Source organism: Toxoplasma gondii, chromosome IX (genome assembly GCF_000006565.2).
Source record: "Toxoplasma gondii ME49 chromosome IX, whole genome shotgun sequence".
Classification (NCBI taxonomy): Eukaryota; Apicomplexa; class Conoidasida; order Eucoccidiorida; family Sarcocystidae; genus Toxoplasma; species Toxoplasma gondii.
The window spans coordinates 5,245,381-5,273,378 of record NC_031477.1 but is presented as its reverse complement, the minus strand read 5'-3'; the positions used below and the strand labels follow the sequence as shown (position 1 = coordinate 5,273,378).

The following is a 27,998-nucleotide window of genomic DNA, read 5'->3' as shown; positions in this document are numbered from 1 at the left end:
CTGCGGAAATTCAACGAAGATCGACGGCGAAAGATAGCGGGAGGGGTGCATGTACACTTCTGAGGTTTTCGGAGTCTGCTGCGGGTCTCGTTTTCTTTTCTCGTCGGTCCCGGAAGAGCGAGAGGGCAAGACGGTTTTCTGGATTGTCTTCTTCTCGGCTTCTCTCTCTCCTCGTGAAAGAAAAAGAACCGTCTAGACTTTCTGTCCGTTTCTGTCTGTCCCTTCTTGCTCGCGCGCTTGCTCTCGCCGTTGTGTCTCCGTCTCTCTGCTGACGAGGGCTCCTCCCTCCTAGCCAGCTGGTCATCGCTCCCTTCCATCCTCGCCTTCTCCGTCTTTTTCTGCGTCTTTCCTCTCCTTTCTCCCTTCTTTCTACGTCCACCCTGTGTGTCCTGCCGCTCTGTCTGGACGAGCAAGCGTTCTGTCGCCGGGGTCTTCCGCACAAGCCGGAACCGCCGACTGGGTCACAGCCCTGCGCCGTCTTCCAGTTTCTTGCCTCCCCGGAAAACTGAAGTGCTGTGGTGTCGATAGGTTTCGAGCCTCCCTCCGTGCATGCACGCAAGCGAAAAAAACCACGCGCCTGAGGCCGCAGACACTCAAAAGCGCCGGCGCCCTCGCCCTGCCTCCCCCCTGACGAAGGATTTTCTCCAGACTCCATCTGCCCGTATCCCTTCTTCTGACTGTGTCGAGGCTTTCTTCGTCTTCCTCTCTGTACTACAATCAGGTGCGTATATGCATTTGTACGTGTGTAGGTGTCAGGAGGAGTGTCTCCCTGTTGAGCAAATATGCGGCGAGTTGGTCGCAAGGCCATCTGCGGTGTATGTACAGCTGAACTCCTTCGACGCATTCCTCCCTCGATCAGGATGCGGACAGACACCTCGTCTTTGGCTCCATTTTCTACGACTTGAGTCCCTGTCTGTATCGAAGCACGCCGCGTGAGGTGTACAGACACCCTCATACACCCTGGCGCCAGGCGGTGGAGATCTGCACCTTTCGAGTGTGAATCTCGTCGCGAATCTGGAACTCTCAACTGCAGAGAGAGCGGCAATGTGAGAGACGTGAGACGAACGCTTCTTTCCAGCTTCGCACTAACTTTGGGGATCTCTCTCTGAGAGCGCCCAGCTTCAGCAGAGACAGGAGAGAATCGGAGAGACGAACAAGGGGAATCTGGACAGAGGGTAGTTCGACCGGTCGAAAAAATGGGGGAAAAAGGAGCGTTGGGCGAAGTCGAGGCGCGTGGAGTGGCTTTTCCTTCCTTCGCTGACGAACTCACGAGAGAGAAGAGACGAAAATGTCTTGACAACAGCGGGAAAGACATCTTCGCCGCACTCCCAGATGAGCCTCAACAGGCAGCGAGCGAAGAGTGTCTCTCCTTCACAAAACGCAAGACTGGAAAAGAGGATCCAGTGCCTCGAGGGCCGCTCTGCGGATCTTCGCTCGGGTGTACATACAGCGGAAGAGAGCCGTCCTCTTCCGGGAGGTGTCATCTATCACCCCAGGAGAGCTCACAAGATGGAGAGAAGCTGAAGGAAGCTGCCAATATACCGTGGAGACGTCTTTCTGGATTTAAACTAGGCGATGGTGGCGGAGCCCGCTTTTCTCCTTCTGTGTGTCCTTCCGCGGCCTGTTCGTCTTCTGCTTCTCTTTTGTCGCGTTCGACTGTTCTGCGAGGGTCTTCGCTCTCTCCTCACTCCCTTCCGTCTTCGTTTCTCGCTGTCTCGTTGTCTTCCTTCTTTCCTCCGAAACGGTCTTCCTCTCCTCTAACCCCGTCCTCGTCAAGCGACTCTTCTCTCTCTTCCACCTCTTTAATCCTCTCAGGTCCATCTTCTCTCCCTTTGTGTTTTCCTTCTTCTTCCCGTCTTCCTTCGTGTTTTTCTGTTTCCCCCTTCTCGGTTTCCGTTGCTCTTCTTGCCTGTGTCTCCCCTGCTCCGCATGCGCCTGCTGTCTCTCACTGTAGGTACACCAAGCGTCAAACGGGAGGAAAGGCGGCAGGGGAGGAACACGGCGCGCGGTTAACTCGCGTCTCGTTTTTGCGGTATTTTCGTTTTCCATGGCGTTTCTTGTCGTGGGTTCGAAAGGCGGCAGAGAGGAAAGGCAGAGTGGAAGGCAGGGCGACAGCTGTGTCGAAGACGAGGCAAATCAAGCGTGGTTTCTGTCGCTCTCTGTGTGTTTCCGGAACACTCTGGCTGTTCGTTCTCTTCCACCTGCTGTCTGTAGTGTGCGAAGGAGTTCCACGATCAGAAACCGACCATCGAGGTCTTCCTCTTGAAACAAAGAAACTCGCGGCAGACTCTGCACCGAGTCTTCCGCGTGCTCATCTTCCTCTTCCTTCGCCTCTCGCTGAATCCTCTCGCCACCGAAGACTCGCTTCAGAGTCCTCTTCTTCCTCCTCTCCTTCTCCTTCCTCTTCTTCCTCTCCCTCCTCTTCTTCCTCTCCTTCTCCTTCCTCTCCCTCCTCTTCTTCCTCTCCTTCTTCCTCTCCTTCCTCTCCTTCCTCTTCTTCCTCTCCTTCTCCTTCCTCTCCTTCTTCTTCCCGTTCTTCTTCTCCGTCGCTTGGAAGTCGAGCGATGTCGTTTTTGCTGGGACGAGGCTCGGAAAACGCGCAAAAGACAGAAGACCAGAAAGGAGACAGCGTGTCTCCTTCCTCGCCGAGTCCTTCTCCAACTGCGGCGGCGCTGGATGCACCACTCCTCGCAGGTGTGTCTTCGGGAGCCTCGGAGACGGTCTCTTCTTCCGGCGCGAAGGGCGAGGCGTCTGGCGCCCAGAACGATCCGGCGAAAACGGAGACAGCCGCGACGCGTCCGGAACCGGAGTCTGCCTCCACCTCCGCGAGTCCGCCAACGCGTTCTCCCGCGGCTAGCACTGAGGGGACTCCTTCTTCCGCTTTGGACCATCCGGATGGTGAGAAGGACGAGGCGGGAGGCGCCGAGCGCGAGGAGGGGGAGAAAGGCTCGAAGTCGCGAGAAGAGCCGCCGCCTCCAGTGTTTCGGGTGAGTTCGACGTCTCCGTCCAACGCGGCTGTCTTCGTCCCGGCGGTGTTTCAGCAGAACAGTGGGGAGGGGAATCATGTGACTCTGACGATTCCACTCGAAGTGCTCCCGTCGCTCGCCGCTGCCGGCGAGACTGCGGCGCCGCATCCCGAGGAGAAGCTCGCGTCTCAGGGCTCCGACAAGGAGAGACTGGCGCTGTCTTCACTCCAGTGGCTTCCGGCGCGCGAGTCTGGAGCACGCGAGGGCGAGGCCTCTCTCCATCACATGGGGGAGAAGCGGAGACGCGGGGCGCTTGCGCAGATGGGAGCCTCCGGCGAGGAGGTGCCAGAGACCTCGCCGGCGTCGCTTGAGGAGCTGAGCAGCAACGAACGCGAGATGGTTCTGAGTGCTGGTCTCCTCACGCTTCTCCTCGTCCTCTCCGTCTCCCTCGTCCTCTCTCACGTCTCGAGAAAGTGCCACCTTCGCTGGCTGCAGATGCCTGTCGCGGCGACGCTCCTCGGTCTCCTCGTCGGAGCCGTGCTAAAGTTCGGCCTCAAAGTGCAAGGTCCGATCCTCGGCAGCGTCCTCGCCATGAACGAGGACGTCTTCTTCGTCATGCTCCTCCCGCCGATCATCTTCGAAGGGTACAGAAGCGACAATCGAAAAGGAGATGCGGAAAAAAGAGAAGGAAAGAGCAACAACAGGAAGCCGTACTTTGCATGTATACATATATATATATATATACATAGATATATGTATATATATGTATATATACATAGATATTATGAATGTATGTATGTGTAGATATATATATATATAGATAAATAGATATTTAAACAAGAAACAATAGTGTCTCTGTGTCGGTTGTGTCTTGCTCTTTTCACTGTGTGTTGGCTCGTGTCTCTCCGTGCGACGTTTTGTTGTCCCTCTGGCTCTGCGTTGCTCTGCTGAGTATCTTTCCTCGTATTCTCTCTGCTCCTCTCCGTCGCTCGCTCCCTGCGTCTTTCTTCCTGTTCCCCGCACTCTCTCCTCGTTGGCCGCGCCTCGCCTATACACCTGCTCTGCGTCTTCTTTCTCCGCACATGTTTGCTTTCGCTCGTCGCGTTCGCTTGTTTGCAGAGGTCTTAGTCTGTCCGAGGGCTCGCTGTCGGGACCGTTCATGCGGAACTTCGGCGCGATTATGTGGCTTGCGTGCTTCTGCACGATTCTCTCTTTCTGCTGGGTCGGGACGCTGATGTTCTTCGGCGGAGTCCTCGGCCTGTCGATGTTCCTCACCGTCCGCCAGGCCTTCGCCTTCGGCGCCCTCATCAGCAGCACCGACCCCGTCTCCGTCCTGGCCCTCTTCAAGGAACTGCATGCGAAGAAACTCATCCATGTCCTCGTAAGACAAGGCGAAAGCTTCGAAAACTCTGCAGGAAAATGGAAAGGGAACTCGCAACGTCGGACCGACAAACTCTTCGATCGAGATACGGCAGCATCTCCACATGCACAAATCTATGCACTTATGTGCATGTACTTATACATATATATATATATATATATATATATACGCGTGTGTGTATGCGCTTTGGCACTCCAGATACATCCATGTATACAGATATATATGTATATATATATGCATATATATATATATATGTATATATATATATGTATATATGTATATATCTGTGAGTGTAGCTGTAACTGTGAATGTGTGTCGGTGTTTCTGTACGTGTATAGAGACGTTTTCAGCTGGCGACAAGTGAAGAGCGCTAGATCTTTGAAGAACTCTGCTATTCGATGTCGATGTGTATGGACAGTGTCGAGAGTGGTGGCTGGAGGACGCGGCGTTTCTTTTTAGGTTTTCGGTGAGAGTCTGTTGAACGACGCGATTTCGATCGTTCTGTATCGCACGATCGCGAGCGAAGACACTGCAAGCGTCGGCTCGGCGATCCTCGCGTTCTTCCTCACCTTCTTCGTCTCGCTGGTCATTGGACTCGCCGTCGGACTCTTTTGCGCTCTGGTACAGTTTTCTTCCGCAACTCCAGCGGGTGCTGTCCAGAAGGCTCGCCCCAGAGCACCGACAGCGCGAGGTCGCAGACGCGCCAAGACGACGCATGGACAGGGAGAGTCAGAGACGCAGAGAGACAAAGAGAGACGCAGACAGGCACAAGTGGAGGCAGGTCTCCGGAGACGGGGGGAAAGAGGCAGATGCAGAGAGACGAGCACAGACACCAGAGAAAGCAGTGGAAACCGAGAAGTCCGCTGTGTTGTCGTTCTCCGAGAGGTGTGGCTTCGTGAAACTCTGCGTTTTTTGCCCCAGCTCTTCCGTGTTTGGAGAACTGAAGACCTTCCGGTGCGCTGTGTTCTGCAGACGTACAAATACATGGATCTGCACAAGGAAGAAAATCAGACTCTCGAGTCGGCTCTTCTCCTGCTCTTCCCCTGGATGGCTTACCTCGTCGCGGATGTAAGCCCGCAGAAGTGTCTCCCTTTTTCAATCCTTCTTCACTTTTTACTTGTTGTATGTCCTCTCTCTCCTCGGGGTCTGTCGTCTGCTTGTCTCCCCCGTTGCTCTCTCTCTCTTATCTCCGTTCCGCGTTCTCGTCTCCGGTTCTCCGCACTTGCTCTGCGATCTCGCTGCGTCGCGCGGTTCGGCGGGGCTTCACGGTTTCGTTTCTTCGTCTCTGTTGGATCTTCCACTCTCCAGGGTCTGGGCTACTCAGGAATCGTCGCCATCTGCTTCTGTGGCGTAACGATCGGGAAGTACGCCGTTCCTAATCTCTCGACTTCTGCGCGCACCGCCTCTCGAAGTAAGAAAAGTGTGTTGCTTCTGAACGAACGCGCTTCTGGAAGGCTTCTGTCCGTCCAGATTTTCTTCCTTCCCAGACTCCCCTTCCAGCTCCCTCTCCAGGAGACTTCTTGGGGCCTCATGGAGAAAAACGCGCCAGCGATCGGGGAAGACAACTCTCGACTGCGAAGGCTCGAAGGCGTCTTGTCTCGAGTCCGTTCCAGTAGAAGTTATTCACTCGTTTCTAGCGCCTCGGGTGTGTCAGTTGGGCTGAAACAGAGCGACCACAGAGACTTTCACAGGCCGAGCGAAAGCGCGAACCAAGTCCTCGTTCTTCTGTCTATGTCTGTGTCTGTGTCTGTCTCTCTCTCTCGGGTGGTCATGCGAACAAACGCGCCTGTCAAACTTTCTCTGTTGTAACCGTGGAGACGCAGGAGAACGGCAGGAGCACTCACATGTTGTGCAGAGTCGCAAGAGAGGACTCGCGAGGTAGCGTTCCTTTCCAGGCACGGTGACTGTTGTATGTTAAGAGTGTCAGCGACGGGTGGGGAAGGCTGTTTCTCGCAGAGCAGGGACATTTGTCTTTTGCGTGCGGTCTTCACAGAAGGCTGTGTCTACCGGCGAGAAGAAACCTGTGCGTGTTTCCCCGGCTTCCAGGTGTCTTCAACTCGTTTTCTCTGTTGGCGGAAACGGTGGTTTTCGCCTTCTTGGGTCTCGCCGTCTTCTCCTTCGACCAGCCTCTCCACGACGAACTGGCTGTTGGGCTGTACGTCCTCGGATTCGTTGCCACCTTCTCCGCGCGGGCCGTCAGTGTCTTCGTCACATGCACGTTGATCAATCTTTTTCGGACGAACGCGAAAATCACTCCGCAGCAGCAACTCGCTCTCGTGCTTTGCGGCCTGCGAGGCGCCATCGGTGAGCCTTTTTTCGCGAAAAAAATTCACCACCATGTTCTTTCCAGTTCCCTCCGGTTCTGGGTCCTCCAGAACTGTCCGGAGCAGCGCCAACGATGTCGCCTGTCGCTGGCGGAAGGTCACACGCGTCTTTTTCTTCCAGTTTAAGCGTCGTAGAGTGGAATGAGATCCAAGTCGAGAAGAACGGATTCGAAGGAGTCTCCGCGACGCGGAGGTTTGACTTGTTTCTTCTTTTCCTTTCCAGCTTTTGCGTTGTCGGAGAGAGCGCGTCGAGATTTCGGCGGAAAGGAAGGCGCAGCTCTCCTTTCTCTCACCCTCTTTCTCGCCCTCTTCACCATTCTCGTACTCGGTAAGAATTCTTCTCTTCAGTTTCGTTTTCTCTTCTCGTGGATCTTTTCGTCTCTCCTCAGTGGTGGTTTTTGCTGCTCTGCTCCTCGATCTCTTCCTCCGCTCTTCAGTCCTGAAGAGCGAGAGACATTTGCTTCAGTTCCTGTTCAAGATGCATGCATCCACTGCCACGAATGTGTAGAGAAAGTCTTTCCTTTCACTTTTCGAAAAACGCATTTGCACATTCTGGATTTCGAGTCCTAAAAGCTCTGAAAAAACAGTGTGTGCAACTGGCGCTCTATTACATTCAAAAGATTTCTCTCCATTCAGTTTGTATATCACCTTGTCCGTTTCTTCCCCAGAGAGACATCTTAAAGTCCACCGTCCTCGCTCGCGACCGCCATCTCTCCGCTGCTCATCTCGTACACCTTTCCGCGCAGATGCATTCATTTTTCGATATGCCGAAGTTGACATGTACACACGGATATATTTTTCATATACATATACATATATATATATATATATTTGTATGTATATATCTAGATGTATACGCCATCTATATATACGTATATGATGTAGCGATAGATATATGAATAGATGAGCACGCGCATGCACACACACAGGCCATAAGTAGATATGTTGACAGATACCGGTACGTATATATATATATATATATATATATACGTGCGTGTATGTGTGACTGAGCGTTGTGTGAAAGGAAGTGTGAGCATGTTGTTTTTAGGTCCTTCGCTGGTGTTTATTTTGGATCGTTTGGGCATTTTCGAGAAGCATGTTCCACATCGCTCGAGCTCTTCTCTGGAAGGCGGTCGCGTCGGGCGCCTCGACTCAGACGTGGAACTCATACGCACATCCTCGCAGAGCACAGCAGATTTTTCTCTTCCGGACTTCTCTTCTGCAAGACGGAGAGATCGTATGCGACGTCAAAGTCGAGAGGAAGACAGCGACGTCGACGACATGACTCGCGGCACCTGTGGAGGCCTCAAGAGGCTTCTTCTCCACCTCGATCGCAGGCAAGGAAACAGCCACGGAGACATCGACGACGCAGCAAATCAAAGACAACACACACCAAAAGTGTATGCTTCACACTCATCCATATTGGTTTGTATCACTAGTCGTATGCATATATATATATATATATATATACATACATACATATATGTATATATACATATAAATATATATATATATACATATTTATATTCCTACCTATGTGAGGCTCGAAAAGCAGTGTAGAAAAGATATATGTATGTGTTTTTTGAAGACATTTGTCGGGTCTGTTTTCAGATTCATGATTCCGCTGTTGACGCACAGCGACAGTCGGCACGGTGTGTCGGCGCGTTTTGCGGGTGCTCGCTTTCCCTCGTTTTTTCGGGACCTTCAGCGGGAGTCTGTGTCTTCTTCTTCGGCGTCGAGTTCGAGCGTTTTTTCGAGTTTCCCTGGCCTCTCAAAGTCGAAAACTTCCCCGGGCTCTGCGCCGTCTCCCTCCTCTCGCGACAGCCGGCGCGGCTTGTTCACCTCGCCTGCGTATATGCGCGTACCTACCTTCGCCAGCGCCTCGAGTCTCCCCGGCTTCCCAGGCGAAAAGCGAGAAAGTGGGCTCTCCTGGGACGACCTCCGCCGCTCGCTAGGTGTACATACACCCGAGGGTTTGCGCCGCCAGCAGGGGGAGGGCGGCGCGCGGGAGGTCGCGATGACGGCTCTCCCTCTGAAGGGTCGCCAGGCGCCAGGCCTCCGCGCCGAGGCGAGTGGAGAGACAGAGGAGAGAAGGCCCTCGGGAAAGGTCTCCGCGCGATGCGAAGCCAAGGGAGGAGACACGGATGACGAGGACGCACCGAGATTCAGGGCGCCGGGACTGGAGAGAGACGAGATGCGCGGTCGAGAGAGGAGAGAAGACGAGAGAAGCCGCGAGGGAAGTTGCGGGAGAGGTGAACGTGAGACGGGTGTAGAAGACCCTTTCACAGAGGAAGACTTCGACGACGTTCGAGTCGCTCTCCCTGACGCACTTCGCGCCTCCGCTCTTCTTTCGGACAGCGAAAACCAAGAATTTCACTCTGAAGAAGAAAGCTGGACCGAACGCATTGAGTCCTTCTCTGCGACCCCGGAGTCTCTACCGGTCGTCGTCGGACGCGGAGGCATGCGAGGAGACAGGCGAAGAGACAGCATTTCCGAGGAGATGCGAGACAGAGTGCCCGAGAAGGCGGGCGCTCAAGGATTTGAATTGCAGAATGGATGGCAGCCGAACGGACACCAAAACGGAGTTGAACGCGAAACAGACGCGAGGGAAACCATCGTTGGAAAGAGACAAGTGCTCTGAGGAAGGAGTGCGAAAGCGATGCACAGGGAGCTCTCGAGTCGGCAGAGACACACGAGAGAGAGAGAGAAAGAAGAGAAAGAGAGAGACAAAAGAAGAAGGAGAGACGGAACGAGGGTTGTGTCAAAGGTGGGGAGGTCTGGCTCGTGAGAGAAGGAGAGAAGTTCCTAAAACGGAGAAAAATTAAGGCAGAAGTCATGGTCTTCACCCTGAATGGCGGAATGTCGTATGTAGATGAATTTAAGAACATGTTGCGTGAGGTGTCTTTCTTCCAACTCAAGACACAGAACATGGTACAAGCGGCGCGTCACAGTTTTTCATCGAAACGCATAGCTGAGCACCAATCAGTGTATGTTTCTTGTATGTCCCTTTGTAAGATATTTGTGAAAAGAAAAAATACAGTTGTCTTTTGACACCCACAAAGTGGATGCACTTGTTTTAAAACGCATATATATATTTTGATGAGTATGCGCATATATGTGTATGTATGAAAATGTGTATAAATATATATATATATATATGAACAGGGTATGTATACAATTTAAATATTTTATGTATATATTCATATATATGCATACATACATATATGTGTGCATATATATATATAAATAGGACAAGCAGAAGGAAGGAGATTTAAAAGAGGGAGAAGGCACAAGAAAAGCAAAGTGAGAAGGAGAAAGTTTCAAGTGCGTCGGGGACGTCATCGCGGGGTGTGTCCGTGTAGTGAGGTGGCGACTGTTGAGAAGTATTTTTATTTGTTGCCACAAAGCAGGCGGCAGGTGCGGCATGAAGGACGGGGGAGGGAAAGAGAGCAAGAGGAAAGAAAGAGGAAGTGAAAAGAGGCACGAAAGTCTGGAACGCCCACGGGTCAAGGGGCGTGGAGGCGTCTGCTCGCGATTTCCTCTCTGTTCAGTGGTAAAACAGCAAGAGGTGAAAGCATAACGTTCTCTGAGGTTTTAAGGTGCCGCGTTTGAGGCGGACAGGCGTGAAACGACATCAGAGGGCAAAGCGTTTCCGCAGTGTGTCCACGCGTAGGAATGCGCGTGCACTATTGTTTAAATGCGTTTGCGCATCCACGTTTGTGTGTGTGAGTGTGTTGCTTTGAGAGTCTCGCCTGTGAGAGAAGCTGTGCGGAGTTTGTTTTTTCACGTTGAGGAAAAGTGAATTACCTGGAGGAAAGGACCTTTTCTTCTCGAGGCACATTTCAAGGCAATGCGAGAAGTGTCCGGGGCCGCCACACAGTGTATCAGTTCATGTCAGAGGCTACTGTGGCACAGCCTGCACCAGTGCAGTGTTTCCATTTTTCAAGTATCGAACCGACGGCAGAGGCGAGGCTGTCGCGCCAATTCGGTAACTCCGCGGCACGAAAGCACGAGCTCGAAGTCAGACACAAAAGATTCAACACTTCCACCATGGAGACCACTGGCTTTTGAAAAATTCTAGAAACGCCAGAAAAAGAAGTGTAACAGCCGCTGTCTGGGAAGGGCCAGCAAGGATCCAGTCTTGGTCTACCTTTGTGTGAATAAGCTTGTCTTCGTTCTCGAAAAAGTCTGAGGACGAGACGCTGCGGCGCGGAGCAGCTTTCAACTCAGTTCGGAGGAAAGCCGTTGGTGTGCCTCAGGTGTCACACGCGTTACCGGAAAGGTCAGTTCTTCTTGGAAAGTCCGACAATCAATTAGTAAGATGGCTGCGTGCATTTCTTCGGCGTCCACTTCAGTGGCGTAGATATAGTTCAAGGCCAGATGCAGATCCGTGTTGGTGACACAGATAGTAAGCAGCCACCGATGTTCAGTGGAGTTCCTCTTCACACCTCAGAATACGCTAGAAAATGCCATTTAGGTGCGATATGCAGGAATCTGTCTAGGCACCGAAGTGTGTGTGTGTGTGTGTATTAGAAACGGAAGAGAGGGGAAGAAAAGTAGTCAGCAGGAAAAAGCTGCTGCGCCCACGGACCTATTCACTGTGCATCTGAAGATGGGCAAAAACCTATCATCCCTGCATGTGTGGGCGCGCATGCTGAACTCTTTTTCCGGCTAAATATCAAAGGAAAAAAGCCAAACTAAAGGTGCGACCGCCGGGAATCGAACCCGCAAATTTTTCTGCCACGAGACTTGCAATGCTCCTACTCGTCGCGTCGCCACGACCTCCTCCGTGCAGGCACATTCACCAGATAAACGAAATGCAAACAATCTGGAATCTTGAAGAAAGCAAGGAAATCATAAGGGAACTCGTAATAGAGAGCAAACGCATTTTTATCCTTTACGCTTGCGCATTTTCGCACTCACACCGGAGGCGGAACACCATCGGATACAGAGACGGCGTACGGACAGACCGTTTCCTCACGGGAGGATCCGGAGATTCCCGAAGCGCTCGAGACACTTTTAACAGGAAGGCTAAAGAATCTACCGTGTGACCTGAAGGGAACAGTAGAAAGAGCATTTTGAACGAGGAAGGAAAAACTCTACAAAGGTCCTACTGGGATTTGAACCCAGGTCGGCGGATTCAGAGTCCGCAGTGCTAACCGCTACACCATAGAACCAAGAGCCGACGTGGTACTGCCAGCTTTTCTGATTTCACCGTCAGAATTCTTGGAGAGAAGCATGACCTTTGCTGTTCTTGGAAAAGAGTAGGGCCGCCGTTAGGTTCCAAGTGTTCTAGCATCACGTAACCTCGCAGAGCCAAAGTCAATGCGCATGCGTGACGCACTTTATATCTTCCATGAACCCGCGCCACCTGCGTAACACGGTGTCAGTGCTCTACCGTATGGTGGCACAGAAAACTGGAAGAGCTGTTGCGCAGCAGCGGTCAGCAGCGCAAGTGGCGCAAATACGAGACTTTCGTGATGTATCAGCCTTCAAACCGAAGCATACCAAAACGGGTTCACATAAAGTTATGCACGTTATGATAGCCCGTGAACAGCGACGCTACTGCGGAATCCTGCAGAATCATCCACTACTTAGGCAACCCTGTGGTGCGTTCTGACGACTTTGTGGAGGGTGAGAAAAGACACTCTAACTCCTACGAACCTGCATTCAACACTCACTCTACCGATGCATTCCAATAAGACTCACACAACATATGAACCAAGACCTACGCTTGAGAATAACTCGGCGGAACGGAACAACGTAAACATTTGGTGTGTGAGGTCTTTCACCTCAGTCGATACATTATAAACATGAAGCAAATTACAGAAGAGGGATGAATTGACATGAGCACCCCAGACCCTACACACCATGGAGTTCCGACAAGTTTCAGAAGATTCAGTGCCATCTCTGATTCCGGCGGTGTCTGTCCCCTGTGAAAATTACTGAAGCGACGGAGCACTCAGCGAAAAGCCCTGTGACGAATCAAAAAACGGCCTACCATCTGCCCTGCAACAATGTGTGTAGGTGCTTACGGCAAGAAAAAAAATCCGGACCCCTCACACGCCGCAAGAGCTACACAGAAGAATTCGCAAGACCCGACGATAAAAAAATTAGGAAACAGCTGCACTGAATTTTGCAGCGCACGCCTATGGGGAATCGTACCACTCACACGCAATCCCAGCGAATGGGGAGAGAAAGGGTAAACTCTGAGAGCACTGTCAAATACCCGGCAAGGTCTGACAGGATTAGGTCACTCCCTGCTCCGGATTCATGTCAGAAAAAGACGTCACCACCTCCTCCTCCCGAACACTGTTTCTCGGCCTTGCGATTGGTTACCCCGCTAAGACAGTGTTGTGTCGCCAAAGACAAACGACACAGCGCACTGGTTTTCACTCATTGGTGCTCATCGGTGCTGACACCGACAGAGCATTGGACCCCTGTGGGAAAATTGTTTGGTGGCTTCTAGTGAAGCCTAAGTTGGTTATGACAGGACTGCACAGGATGCAAAATCGAGCCATGAAAAACGAAGTGTAAACTGCCGAGACTACTTGAGAGAATCATTCAGCGGCGTCTGCGCCATTTGCCCCGTCTAGATGACGTGGAGGGCGTTTTTTCGCAATTTACTTGCCGGTGTACTTGGTGACGGCCTTGGTGCCCTCAGACACAGCGTGCTTTGCGAGTTCTCCGGGGAGAACCAGACGAACGGCGGTCTGGATTTCCCGGGAGGACAGAGTGTCCTTTTTGTTGTACTTGCAGAGCTTGCCAGCCTCCGAGGCGATCTTGTCGAAGGTATCAGCAATGAAGGAAGTCATGATCATCATGGACTTCTTGCTGATGCCAGTCTCAGGGTGCACCTGCTTCAAAACCTTGAAGATGTACGAGCTGTACGACTCAGCGCGCTTCTTCTTGCCCTTGCCAGACTTGCCGGAAGCCTTAGGCTTGGCGGATTTCGCGGACTTCTTGGCCACCATTTTGTCGACACACGGAGGAAACACTCTCTCCAGAGACTCTGAAATGCGAAAACACGCGTGCGTGCAAAAAAGCACAGGTCGGTCTTGCTTTGCGTAAAATGGGCAGAAATCCAGAAGAACGATTGTAGTGGAGGGTGTGTCGACCGACCAATCGCGTCTTCCCCACCTTGGCGCAGCGCGCTGCAAGCGACACCGTAGGGGAACACGTCGTCGTAACCCGTTTCCTCCACACCCCCGTCCTGGCTAGTTCCTCCTGTTTTCTGGCTAGTTCCTCCCACCACCGCCACCAAAACGCATGCCCCGGCAAAACCCACTGGAGGTGGGGCGTGATCGCACCGAGAAACCAAGCCGCTCTTGTTTCTGGCCGACTGGAAAAACGGTGCATTTTTTTCCTCACGATTCGCCGGTTGGATCGCGGCTTCACCGCGAAACGGGGTCTTTTAGCCGTCACCCCCGTCCAGGACGAACCCCGGACAAAACCACGGAAGACACCTGCATATTACGGTGGTCGTCCGCGTGGGTGCACCGAATAGGCAGTTGCAAAGACAGATGAAACTATGATGCACCTTGCTATTTTTCTTAGCAAACAACTGCAGCCGCGCGGTGTATGGACACCCAAAGCGGAAATTTAGCTGTTTGCACTTTCCGCGGAGGCACTAAGACGACACGCTCAGCAGAACGGGTCGACAGAGAAAGGCGCTGAGTAGGCCTGTACAGAAATCTCGTTTCTGGCGTTTTTGCCGCGGCACGAGTGCGAAGGTGCTAGAGTTCTCGAGACAGCATTTCTGCCATTCGAAATGCACATCATGTTTTGGTTTCCACGCTGTTGTTCGGCGTTTTATGCGTTTGACAGTAGTGTTGCGTTAGAGCCGCGCACCAGCAATTGCCTAGTAGCGATTTCTCCTACCAGGAGTTTTGGCCGTAGCCAGCTGGAAAGAATGGGTAGACGCGTTTGGCGCCGAGAGGAATGTGCGTGTGTCAGCTTTTGTGAGTGGTTTCCACGTAAGCATGTTTCTCAGATCACGAGTGCGGAATCCCCGAAGGGGTACGGGGTGCCACACTGGAGTTGCTACAGAGAGGGTGTTTTAGAAATTTGTCGTGGCTTGTCACTAATTTGGGACGTTCGCTTTCAAGAGCCAGGCGGTTGTGGCTCACACTGTTGGCCAGCGATGTAGGGATCGGGGACGATAGTGATCGAGTTCGGGTCCTCTGGGGTCAACCCGCGTGTCAGATTCTTCTCACGATACTGTTTTGGACATACTAGGCACGGTGCCACCATATCATTAACAGCTCTCCTCTTACAGTTTCAGACAGAATACAAGAAACATAAACGAGAAACTACTGTTCGCGTCAAGTGGCATTTCCCTTCATCGAAGGTGAGGGTAATTGGATCAGGGTCTGTACCGAAAATCTCAACTCAGAACCGGTATCTTCGCCGGGATCCAATGAAACGCATTTGTCTTATCTGTGAGCACAAACGTTCGGCTGATTCTCTGTTTCTTGCTGAGGAAAAAGGGTCGGAAACAAACCCTTCCTTGTTCGGGTAGTCTACTGTCAGAAAGTTCTCGGGTCGCCTGCGAGATAGACGGTAACGTGGCCAAGTTACTTAGTCGCGATACAGCAGTACGCAGACGAGGGGCAACGAAGAAACGCAAAAAGTCCACGAGTCTTCCAGCCTCTTTTACTTAGGAGAGTTTACTCTGCCTTCCCTAAGCCGCACACTCCCCAGACAACCACATGAGCATGTATATATATACATATATATACATATTTCCCTCTTCATGGAATGACGCTTGCAGCTCCGATTCGAGTCGTTCAGACTTGCTGTCACTTCTCGAGTACACTGAGGCTTGGTAAAAAGTTGATCCCGATTATCTCTGCTGTATTAATACATGGTCGGATCCACCGAAGTCGAGAACGATGTAACATTTCCTCTCTGTTACAAATCAGACTCCAGTTCCCGTTCAGTAAGTGCACCGGGTTCGAGTGAAGAGACAGACAATCGAGAAAGTTCTTCAAGGTACTTTTTATGCATGCGCGCAGCCTCCTGAATTGGTTCCGAGGAACTTAGCAGAGGGAAAAGGTTCCGGCATTGGTCGTATGCCTCTGAGAGTTTTGCCTGCACCGCGAGCTTCTGCTCAGCAAACCGTTTCTCTTCTTCGTGTACAACCTTGTGCTGCTCCTCCACGTCGTAAAACAAATCATAGAAACACTTTCGTTTTTGTCGGAATGCATCTTTGAAGTTCTCCACCACGTACCGCATTACACTCAGCAACTCGCCCAGAGCAGCTTCGCTCTGCCCCTGCCACGCCAGAGCCTGTGAGAGGACCTTGTGTGCTGCAGCGTTCTCTTCAAACACCACCAAAACCAGAGAACAAAGACAGAAAATGTCATAATAAGCAAGCACAGAGACTCTCCCCTTCCCCGCGGAGAGGGGGTTACTGGTAAAACAAACAGTATGCTCGTTGTATGCATCTGTATCATCGCCCGCGAAAGAAATGGTGATATGTACGTATGTATGTATATATGTAATGTATATATATATATATATATATATATGCATACATACAGAGATGCATAGAGACTCATCAGTACATACCGACCATGGTGAATCTCGAAGGGGAACTTGAATTTCACCTTTCTTGCGCGTACCGGGACATTCGTGTAGAGCCATTTCAGCGAGATCCTTGGCTGTCTGTGCTCCGTAGTGACCTTTTTTGCAAAGGTAGGTGTCGGCGACCTCTACAAGAAGGCCTCCTCCCCAGTCGATGTACTTTATTTCGACGCAGTCCGCCAAAAGAAGATCTGGATCGATTTTTCTGACAGTTTGCTCCGTAGTTGCTCCGCCGAGGGCTGCCAAGCCTCCTCGAGAATTTTTTCTCAAATTTTTGATCAGGAAACGCGTGCACAGGTCTGCCTCGCCAACTCTGTCTGTCGAGAGGAGACAGAGGGCAAGGTACCCCCAAGTTTCCCCCCTGTCTTTATCTTGTTCATTCGATGCCATTGCAGCTTCTAAAGCTCCCCGAAGATTTCCAAGGCGATACAGCGACACAGCAACGCCCAGCCAACCCTCTGACGTGATCGCATACTCAAGGGATTTCCTGTAAAACTTGTGAGCCTCCTCGTAGTTCCTAAGTCGAAAAAACACACAATGTACGCCCCTCTCTCTCCCTTCATGTAACTCTACAGAGTGCGAAGGGAGAACCTGGAACTTTTGCGAGAACCGTCCCGAGTATGCCTTCCTCAAATGTGGCGTCCTTTTCAGACGCTGTGCATGTTCACTGTGTATGGGTGTATAAAAAATATTCTATCTGCACTAAAATTGTGTGTGAATAACCGACCATTTAGGTGGACTATGAACTGCATATGTGTATACTGCATATTTGAAGTGTAGGGTTAATAAGTAGGAGATGCAAATTTACTTTACTAGTATGAATATAAAATGAATGTCTGATATGCGGAGTGAGTATTTACCTGTAGAAAAAGTAGGATATGTGCATGGTAGATATTTTAGGGTGATTAAGGAAGACTGCATCTGCAGACTGGATATTACAGGCGCATGACAATTATTTTTTATCTGGATAGCAAGTGGTCTATCTGTAAAATAACTAGTTTCTGTGGATAGTTATCAGAGTCTGTGCATAATTAGTATTTTGTGCGCATCGTAAACAGAATCTGTGTTGTCTGTGTATTACTCTTTTTTATGTGAATAACAATAAGTAGGATATGTGCGTAATAATAGTGCATGTGTTCTAGTGAAAATTACACGTGCAAACTCGTGGAGATGAACTGCATCGATTATCCCTCGTACTTTTGTCGAAGCATGAGTTCTCCAAGACGAAGGTAGATGACCGAGTCTCGAGGTTGGTCAAGGAAATCGATGCTTTTCAGAAAAAACTCAACAGCGGGGTGAACTAAGTGTAGGCGGTAATAAGACTCAGCCAACAAAGCGAGAGCTTGTCGGTGCCGAGGGCCTGACTGAAGAAGCTCGCGCAGAGCCCTGGCAGCCCCCACAAAATCTGCACAGAAGCGTCGAAAAAAAGATCATTCCAAAGAGATCACATAACCCCCTCTCTACACAATAGACTGTTTCTCCTGCTTTTGAACGGAAGCAGCGATCTCGTTACTGTCTGTCTGATCCTACATCTTTCAATTTAAAGGCATTCATATCTCTAAACGTATATGAACATATTCATATATATATATATATATATACATATATGTATATATGTATATACAAGTATGTGTATATCTGTATATATATGCATATATGTATAGAGAGATTCACAAAAAACGTGGATCATAATCAATTTTTGGGTAATCCTAGATGTCAACATTAATGGATATAGATATTAATAGATTTTTGGGCAGTCCTCGAAGTAGACATTCATAAGTATTGATATTTGCAGGCAGTTCTTTTTCTGTAGTTCTACGCATTTGCAGACACACACAGAGAGAGAGGCAGAGAGGATGACTCAAACTGGCCGCCTCAGGGGTGTGGGGTTTCGTTTTTGCGTAGGCAGAGGCGCGTGATGAATATGTGACAGCTGTGTGAACAGGCGCTTCTCTCGTGGAGAAGCGTGCATAGTCTTTACCTTTTCTCAAGAAGAGAGCCTTGGCTTTGACGAAAGTGAAGAGTCCACTTTGGGAGGTTGCACTGTGGAAGAAGTCGTCAGCTCGGTCGAAGAAGGAGAGACACAAACTCGGCAGTCCGAATTTCAGCAGCAGCAGCAGAAACGCCAAAATTGGAAAGTCCACCGTTGCCGGTTCAAAAAACGTCTCTTTCGGGAATATCGGAAGCTGCAAAGCGAAGGCGCGGCAACTGGCATTTCATCTGAGCATCACGAACGGAAAGATCGTCTCGGGCCAAGCACTGTAAACAGGCCAAAGAACTCTGAATCTCGTGTGTAGCTATGGGGGGAGGGGGGCGTCCGAGCACCTGAGGAATCGTTTGCTTTCGCCATGCCTGCGAGAGATCTCAGTTGCCGCACAGTGCACACTACATTGCAAGTCTCGCAAATTCCTATATATATATATATGCGTGGCACTACATGCATATGTATATATATATATATATATATATATATATATATGTATATATGTGTTAGGACATATTTGGACAAGACCATGCGTGTTTGTCCGTGTAGTGCGAGTCGAACAGAAGCGACGTAGAAAATTCCCAGTGTGGCAGAAATACTGAAATCCACCCTTTCAGCTGTCTTTGTGTCACCTGCACCAACCACGAAGATGATTAACGGACTGCATTTCCGGTCGTGCATTGCTTCACATTCGAGTTTTCACAACTCAAGTCTCACGCGAGAATCCTCGATCAATAAGAGGCGACACAAATACTAGCTAACATCTGTTTCTGCACAAAAGTCCTTTTAAGACCGCATAATGCGCGAGAAACAACCAATCGGGCAGCGCGATTTGAGGAGGTGTCACCAAAATTTGACCGAAAATACTGAATGATCTGGGTACGTGTGGGTCCATAACTCCAAACGCTGTCCACTGGTTTGCCGGTGTCTCTACAACAGTTTTAAAGAACTTCAGTGTCTGTCTCTCATAACTTGAGAGACCTATTCAACAGTCAAGGTGGAACCGTTGTGTCTGTCTCCTTGTACTTTTTCTATTTGACAGGTACCAAGGCGAAAGCGTAAGATGGTCGAGGATAACGGGGAACGAACTCCGCTGTCCTTTGCGCCAGCAGCATTTCATGGCCATCTCCTCTATGATCCGCATGGATTTCCATGTATGTGCTTTCTAGAAAGCGGGGTGTCCTTTCACCATGGCTGTCTGTGTATCGTTCCAGCTGTCCTAGTCTTCGCAGCTCTCTCCCTATTTCTATGCTCAATTCACATTTCATACAAATTCAGATATGTCGGTGCTTGTATGTAACCGACACATATATATATATATATATATATGTATTTGGAGCGGTTTTTGTCTATGATTTCCTTGCTTTTTTAGGGGTACGGTGAATTTTCTACCATCTCATACTGTAAGACAGGATTTACTCCGTATATTGACTCACCATCCAACAGATTTGGGCTACATCTTCCACGCAAACATACGTAGCCTTTTTACTGTACAAATAGGCGTATAATATATGCAGATGTGCTTGTCCGTGCATGCGCCTCTGCATGTGCAGAGATTTTCTCGGTGTGTGTAAAGTTGCCTTCTGCGAAGAATGCGGCTTTTCGGGCGTCCTACCATTTCCTCGAGCTCATCGAAGATTCCTTCAGGCCAGGCGGGATTGGTGCAGGAAGTCTGCGTGTCTTCTCCGGATTTCTCGTTTCCTGGATTTTCTTCCTCAGACTCATCATCCGGCGGGGCGTTCAGATCCCTTTCGTTCTCGAAGAAGGCCGCCGGCTTGAACGCGAGCGCCAGATATTTCTCGAAGCTTGCTGTGTCTCCTGCTAGGTAGTGACAGACACTGAGGAAGAAGAAAGGGAGAACTTGCGGCGCCATCGTAGAGGCCGGAGAAGAGCGAGCAGACGCGTTGTCGCTGCATGCGCTTTTCTCCTGCCGCGACTCGCCACTCTCGTGCTCTCGAGCGGACCCCGAGTGCCACCCCACTCCCCCCCCCAGCGAGAGACTGAGAGACGGCGAAAGGCCTTCCACAGGCGGAGAAACACTGAGAGAAGGTGTCTTCGCGTTCTTCTCAGTCTCTCCGCAACGACGGACAGCAGATGCAAATGCCATCTCTGCGTCCTTGTACCGTTTACGATGGAGACAGCAACTTCCTAGCATCAACCAGGTGTCTTCTGAGGCCTACGGAGAAAGCGGCACACAAGTCGCAAAACGATACACAAACATATCTATAAGCACATAGATACATACAGATGTATCGAGACAGAGAAACATATATATATATATATATATATATCTGTACGTATATAAATGCATACGCATGCATAGTCATAAGACTTTATCACATTAAATACATACATCCGCCATATATTTTTTATCAAATATGTCAAAAGACACAAATATATATATATATATATATATATATACATATATTTATATTTGCGGGTGACTACTCAAGGGTACAAGTGAATACTAGTTTTTCTATACGTGTGTGCTGGACAGTGGCTTTCGTCTCTGGATCTCTCTCTCGCGGGAACCGGCACCAATTTGAGTAGACGAGGAGGAATGGTCCTCACTTCACCACGAAGGAAAACATTTTTTCAAGCGACCACAGTGCGAAGAGAACAGGGGATGTAGACAGCACGCAGAGTGCAAGGCGGATCATGTTTTTCGCCATCTGTTTACTTTCTCTGCACTCCCTTGAGCGCGTATGCTTTCCCAGAGGGCTTGCTCTGCTTCCTCAACGCGGTGTTCGCCGTGACGGAGAAGCATGCGAGCGAGAGAGCACCACAGAACTGCGATTTTCTTGTCTTTGCGTTTCTCTGCAAGGACAATGAGCTGTTTGTGGAGCTGGACGCTTCGCTCGACATCGTCAACCACTTCGGACTCGAACGCCAGGCGCTGAAGACGTTCCTCTTGTCCTTCGCCATCACGTTCACCAGGAAACAGAGCATTCGCCGGGTGCAGAGACGCGAGTTCCCGCAAATTCTGACTTTCTCTGACACACAACCAAGCAACCGACCCGCCACAAACTTGAGTTATTGTCCGAGTCAAACTTCTGCACACGGGGGTCCAGAAAGAGCAAGGGAGACAGAAACAGCGACAGTCGTTGAGAGATACGAACGTATGCTACAAAGATTGAAAACAGAGAGACCAACATATCCGCAGACAGAGAGAGAGACACGAGTACATAGATGTACACAGAGAGGCGGCTATAATTAAAGAGGGAGAAAGAGAGAGAGAAGCACAGACACATATATGCAGACTGATAGACAGATTTAAACATACTTTCATCCAGAACTCTACAGAAAGCAAAATGTCGACAGAGACAAAGTTCTCACCCACATGAACATATATCTTTATATATGTATATCCACGCATAGATAGCGTGCAATCAGGAATTTCTCTGTGCATCGTTATACTGTATCTTCAGGGAAGCCTCAACAATTGAATCTATGCATTATCGTCTGTTTCTCGTTGCTTGGTACGTCCCCACAGTTCGTGGGAAGCGATTCGCGGAGACTCGGCAGACAAATAGCATGCATTTGCATATATACGCGAACACACATATACACATATATACATATACATGTACGTTAATAAATCTTTACATGCTCATATATATATATATATACATATATATATATATATATATATATATAAATTTATGTATGTCTCACGTGGTGGTGTGGTTGATGAGCTGTTGCATTGTGTCGACAAGGAAGACGAAAGTGTCTGAGAGTAGTTTGTCGAGTTTTTGTAGGAGCATGTCCTCCGTGAGTGTCTGCGGCGTGCGTCCTCGAGTGGCTGTCATCACTGCTGTTGCGAGAGAAACATCTTTTCTCAACTTATCTCTAATCACCAAGGTGACGGATTTCTTGACTTTCTGAAACAGTTCATCGTAGCAGCCGTTCTCCTTCAAACGTTGCAGAAACTCTCGACGAACTTGCTCTTCTTCGCTCTCTCCTTCTTCTCTGTGGTCTCCGTTTCCTGACTGCGCTTTTCCCGGCACTGTTTCAGTTGCATCTGGACTTTCTTCTGTGTGTGGCGTCTCTCGGTTGAGACGAACGCCTGTTTTCTCTCTTGTCTTGTTCGTTTTTCGAGTGGCTGCAGTTGCGAGAATCCTCTGTTCCTCGAGGGAGACATGTTCACTCAGTTCTCTCGCAATCCACTTCACACCTTGTTTCACCGACGCTTCGAACTCGCGCAGTGAACTTTTGGAGGGGAGGGAGTCCCACAAGGAAGACGAGGACCTGAGAGAAGTTTCCTCCCCTTCACTCTCTCTCGCGCGAGCGCAAGGCAAAGCAGCAGAAGAGACAGAAGCAAAAGACAGAGATTCTCCCTTCTCTGCACCCAGGGACGGCGGCAGAAACAGCGGTGGACAGCGAGGCTCCAGAGCCTGCAAGGCTGCACAGACACACGACAGAAAGACGTTTGTGAAGCGCATGCGGAGAGAAAAGGGAAAGAATAGAAAAACACCAGCAGAAAACTCATACTTGCGGAAGAAATCAACTTCCAGCGATCGACCAATCTCTGGAAGCACTCGCTTATATATCTGTATACATTCAGAAATGCTCATATGCAACTGCTTATGTATCTGCATATAAATGTCTATAAATTCACACCTCTCCTGTGTTTTCCACATACTTGTATATATATATATATATATATGTATGTATGTATATGTATAATTATTTATATGTATATATATATATGTATATATATATGTAAATTTATGTATATATATAGATATGTATGTGCGTGTAAGTATATATATATATATATATATGTACGCATGCATATATAAATGCATATGTATGTATAGATATGTATATTTATGTATGTATATTTATATATATGTATATATGCTTGTATGTGGTCGTTTTTTGTCGTTTTCCAGTTTCCGTTTTTCTCGTGCGTGTGTCGCTTTCTGTAGTTTTATTTTTTGCGTGGAGACTGCGAGCTGAGGGAAGGGCGTGGTGCCTGTTTCGTTTCGCGTACGAAATCGAAGTTGAATTCGGAGTTTGACGCGCGTTCCGCTGTCTGCGAAGGTTGCCGGAGGTTCCGGCGTCCCGCTCTCGAGCTTGTTTGCGCTTCTCTCTGAGCTGAGAGCAGAGGCCAGATGGGGGAGTCTCCCGTCTCTGGAAAACTGAAAGGAGACGACTTCGAAAGAGCCATCAATTTCCTTATCTCCACGCCGAAGGGCGTCCAGCGGGATCCACGCGCGCCCCGCAAAATGTTTGCATGCGTCGTAGAGGGCCTGAGAAGTGTCTCCTGAGGGGAAAAGGGTCAAACGCAGAGGCGTCCTTGAATGCCTCTGCAGCCAGCGACCCAGAGACTCCTTCCTCGTTCCCTCCTGGAGGCCAGGACGACGCGTTGCAGAGCTGTGGGAGTTTCAAGTTTCTTCTTCTCTCCTTTCTCTACGGAGGTACCCAAGCAACCATCACCAGTCTACAATGACTACACGACAACATAATACACATATACATATACATACATATATATATACGTATATATATATGTATATATATGTATATGTTTATACATAGATACACATACATGTGTAGATACGTACATGTGTATACATAAATAGCCATGCATGTATGAATGCATACGAACACACATGTGCACACGGTCTTTCTGTATTGATATGCGACCTTGTGTGTATTTGAGTGTCTGTAGCCGTGGATGTTCTTTCGTTTGTTAGGATGTCTTTTGCGGTTCTCTCGGTACCTTTGTTGGCCGTTTTGCCTCGAGGCGCGACCTTTCCGTGTTTGGCATTCCCTTTCCCTTTTTCTTCGTTTCGTTCTCTCTTCAGTCTCGGGAGGAAGTACGCCCAGAGTCCGCCGACGCTGTCGACTGTGTAGAGGAGCTCGGAGAGGAACTGTCGGCCTCGGTAGAAACGTCTTTCCGAGTTTCTTCCCCAGGAAACTGCGGGACTTTGGGCGCCGGCACCACCTTCAGAGAGCGCGTCCGAGCCCTCTGAGGTCGCTTCGTTCGACGACTTCGTTCTTGTCTCGGGGAGTTTCTTCCCGGCCTTCTTTTCGAGGACTTCCATCCCCTTCGAAGTTCGGCCCACCTTCTCATTCTTGCCAAGAAGAGACGACTTTTCAGTTTTCTCAGTCTTCTCGGAAACAGCGACGCTCGGAAACATCAACGACCCTCCCCCGATCTTCGCACCCAAAACGTGGATCTGCGAATGCAACGAAAATACTTCAAAGCGACTCCTGCCGCACACCCTTGCCTGGGGGCCTGGCACAAATGTCGCCGAAAAAATCATTTGCACGCATAAAAACGATATGCATTTCCATCTCACACCCTTACACGCTTCTAGTATGCTTCACACTTAAACGCATACATACAAATATACATACACATTTATATATACATATATACACACACATGTTTGTATATATACATGTGTATATATATGCATGCGTGTACAGAACTCTACACCGGTAAATATATATATATATATATAGAGAGAGAGAGAGAGAAGTGGCTTTGCGTGTGTGAATGTAGAACAGGGGTGTGTCTCTGTTATTGTTTGATGGAGAGTGGAAGTTCGCGTATGTGTGCAGAGAACTGAAATTTACGTTTTTTATTTTCGGTGTGTGTGTGTGTGTTACCGAATAGTTGAAGGGATGACATTCCGCATCTTGCGACGCGTTCAAACCGAAATACGCTAGAGAGGAAGGCAGGTTGGATACTTCTTCCACCTGAGCAAGAAGAAAACCAAAAAACCAAAAACGAACGAGACGGAAGGTGGGGATGGAGGAAGGCGGCGAGGACGAGCAGCGGCATGCATGAAGGGCCGGTGGAGACTCTGTGCGTCTTTCACGGAAGGCCAACAACTCGCCCGTAGCTATGCAGATGTAAAATCGCAAACCTAAACATTCTTAGAAACACAAATATGCATATATATATATATGTATATATATATATATGTATATATATTTATATGTATTTCCATGTGGTCGTTTTATGTCTTGAACTCCACTCGTACCTCCTCTATATCTGTACGTATGCGTCTACGGCTCTCTCTACGCATGTTTGTGCTTTTGTGGTTTTTTAAACACACGTGAACTGCGTCCATATTTTGTCTGGCATCTGAGACAGCACACACATGCATGCGTGTACCGTTACTGCGTCCATAAGGGACCTTTCTCCAACCATTTGCATCCAGTAAAATATATGTTATATATATATATATATATATATATGTACGTATATGCATGTATACATAGTTGTTGGCTTGCATTCTCTCATACGTTTCACTGATTTTTTGCGCATCTCCTGAACTAGAAACGAACAAACAAGTTGCTGCTTCGACGCACCTTGACCGAGAACATATTCCAGTCCCCCCGATCTTCCGGGGGACCCAGAGAGGCAGACGCTGTGATTGAGATTTCTGCAGAGACGGTTTCTTTCACTTCTTCGTCACTCAGACCGAGGAGAGCGAAGTAGTCGTTTTCCAGAGCAAAGAGGATTTCCGTTTCAAGTTCCGTGGACTCGTGAATCAAGGCTGTTGCGTCCACCTCCGCCTTGCCAATGACGTATCTCCCCTTCAACTCTGGCGTCGCATCGAAGATCTTGAAGACCATCTGCTTGTTACACAGACCATCCAGGACGTGCGAACCTCGAAAAGGAAAGAGACAGCAAGGAGAACCGTGGAAGTACAGAGAAGGGAGAGAAGAGGAAGAGAAAGGAGGAAGAAGTCGTGAAAAAGAGACGAAAAGAGGGGAATGAATGTTCTCCTCCCGCGCTCTCTCCCTCAGCAGCACATGAATGAGAACAGAGCTGTGTTGGAGAGCAAAGGCGTTCACAAGAAGTGCAATGGAAAAGAGAAAGAAAACGCCGGGGGAAACATACATGCAGACTGGAAAGAGGGACAGCGAGGTTCCCGAGAGGATGACAAAAGGCTCTTTTCGTTTCAGAAAGTTCAAAGGAGCCGAGATTCGCCGATCGGCTGGAAGTCCGAAGTCTCCGTTATCTTAGGTTCTCCGTTCAGTGTTTGCAGTTGAACAAGGCGCAGGTCGACAGAGAAGAGAAAGGAGAAAGTCTGTTTGACAGACGATCCTTCAGAAGAGAGAAAAAGAGTAGGGAAATCCTGTTTCCATATTCTCCATTGCCCTCTCTTACTTCTTTGGAGAACCACTGCTGGTGACGAAAAGAGGTAAGGTCCAGGAAACCGAGAAGGCTCAGCAACTTCCGAGAGAAGTGGGCTTTCGAGGAAACCTAGAAAGAGCGGAAAACGAGGAAGGACTCGACGCATAGAGAAACAAGGAAATGAAGCATCTGGTGGGACGGTGCATAGAGCTGTAGAGACACCCGACATTTGTAAAATGAAAATCGTACTCACAACAAACACGTTTCCCGGAAAACAGCAGCTCTCGAAAAGTGCAGACAAATGCTTTTGCGCAGCGCCTCTCTCCCTTTCTCTAAACCTGAACAATCTACGCCGCCCCTGAGTTTCTTCGCTTCTTCTATCACACAACATAACCCCCACTACACACATACACATGTGCGTGTATATATCAAGTATACATACTTATATATATATATATATATATATATATACGTATTTATATCTATATGCATGCATGCTTTGAAGGATTTGTGTACTATCTGCGGTGTAGATGCAGGTAGAGGGCCTTTGTGACAGAGAAAACAGGTTCTCTGTTTTTTTTCTAACGCGTGCTAAATGTGGGCTACAGATCGAGTAAATACCCACTGTGTCTGTTTTAAGCGGTGTTCGACGGCCACCTCTGTTTCTCTTCATGCAGTGTGGAAACTGAGAGGGTCATCCAAGTAAGTTCTTTATGATTGCTGTACACCATCACCCCACTGGACTGCTTAAGACAGCTCAAAGTGTTGGATATATGAAAACTGTTTTTTAGAGGCATCATCTGCACGCTCTCTCGTTGACGTTTCGTTATGACGAAAGACGAGAATCTTTTTCTTCATTTCCCCTTTCCCTTCGCGCTAACCGGAGATCTCCACTTGCGTAGGCACTTCCTTTGGCAGGTTCTTGATCTTCTTCACCTGTCAAAAAACAAGAAAAAGTGGACAGTCGAAACAATATTTGAGAGGAAGGACCTGAAAGATTCAGAGAAAAAAGACCCCTTCACTGAAATCAAGAAAGACTGAAAAAATAGTTTTCCTTTGGTGCCTCCTTGGCCTCTTCTGCAACAAACGCACATTCTTATTTGTAACTTGTTTTTGACGTGTGCAGAGCACAGCACAAAGTTGTACACATATATATATATATATATATATATGTATATATATATATGCCTACAGTTTGCTGGATACATTCATTACAGATCCATTTCAACATATATATCTATTCATACATTTTCCCACATATATATATATATATATATATATATATATATATATGCATGCTTCTACACATATACGCAGGAATATACATGTCCGGAGATTCGTCGCCTTTGTGAGACTGGTCGCACCTGGAAAGACCACGTGAGAGAAGAGTTTCGGTGTTCCTGAGGATCCATGGTCGAGGAAGCAGTTTGTGCCTTCCGGAAGAACGCTCCCCTTCCTGAGTTAACTTGGGGCAAATTCTTTCTTTTGCAGGACGATTCTCTGTCACGTCGACCTAATCCGAAACGATTTCCGCCATTACATGCTTCTCCGTTTCGTTTCTCGGCACATCGTGTGAGTATGCATGCACCTTTTTTCTATCTACCTACAGATATGCCTGTACTGGATACACACAGATGTCCCGTGCTTCTGT

At 48.9% G+C, this 27,998-nt stretch overlaps 3 protein-coding genes and 1 non-coding gene across 4 annotated transcripts; 1 reads left to right on the top strand and 3 right to left on the bottom strand.

Moving 5' to 3' along the window:
* Positions 1 to 8: 8 nt before the first annotated feature.
* Positions 9 to 10,760, top strand: TGME49_305180 (Na+/H+ exchanger NHE3). The gene is made up of 9 exons (XM_018782438.1): positions 9 to 3,610; positions 4,086 to 4,347; positions 4,807 to 4,968; positions 5,320 to 5,415; positions 5,656 to 5,758; positions 6,394 to 6,651; positions 6,895 to 6,999; positions 7,720 to 8,008; positions 8,283 to 10,760. The coding sequence occupies exons 1-9, from the start codon at positions 1,197 to 1,199 to the stop codon at positions 9,310 to 9,312; spliced, it is 4,719 nt and encodes a 1,572-aa protein (XP_018636128.1). The 5' UTR covers positions 9 to 1,196; the 3' UTR covers positions 9,313 to 10,760.
* A 115-nt stretch (positions 10,761 to 10,875) lies between these two features.
* Positions 10,876 to 13,911, bottom strand: TGME49_305160 (histone H2Ba). Its single transcript, XM_018782437.1, has one exon. The coding sequence runs from the start codon at positions 13,643 to 13,645 to the stop codon at positions 13,295 to 13,297; it is 351 nt and encodes a 116-aa protein (XP_018636127.1). The 5' UTR covers positions 13,646 to 13,911; the 3' UTR covers positions 10,876 to 13,294.
* On the bottom strand, positions 11,777 to 11,848 carry TGME49_305170. Its single transcript has one exon. It is a non-coding gene; the product is annotated as a tRNA-Gln (tRNA).
* A 1,673-nt stretch (positions 13,912 to 15,584) lies between the features above and the next one.
* Positions 15,585 to 27,759, bottom strand: TGME49_305150 (tetratricopeptide repeat-containing protein; the record flags this gene model as incomplete). The annotated part of the gene is made up of 13 exons (XM_002370268.1): positions 15,585 to 15,994; positions 16,298 to 16,776; positions 17,457 to 17,664; positions 18,241 to 18,445; positions 19,859 to 20,419; positions 20,924 to 21,236; positions 21,919 to 22,645; positions 23,240 to 23,512; positions 23,972 to 24,431; positions 24,868 to 24,957; positions 25,576 to 25,877; positions 27,229 to 27,283; positions 27,712 to 27,759. 13 exons carry the CDS (start codon positions 27,757 to 27,759, stop codon positions 15,585 to 15,587), a joined length of 4,131 nt encoding a protein of 1,376 aa, XP_002370309.1.
* Positions 27,760 to 27,998: the final 239 nt, after the last annotated feature.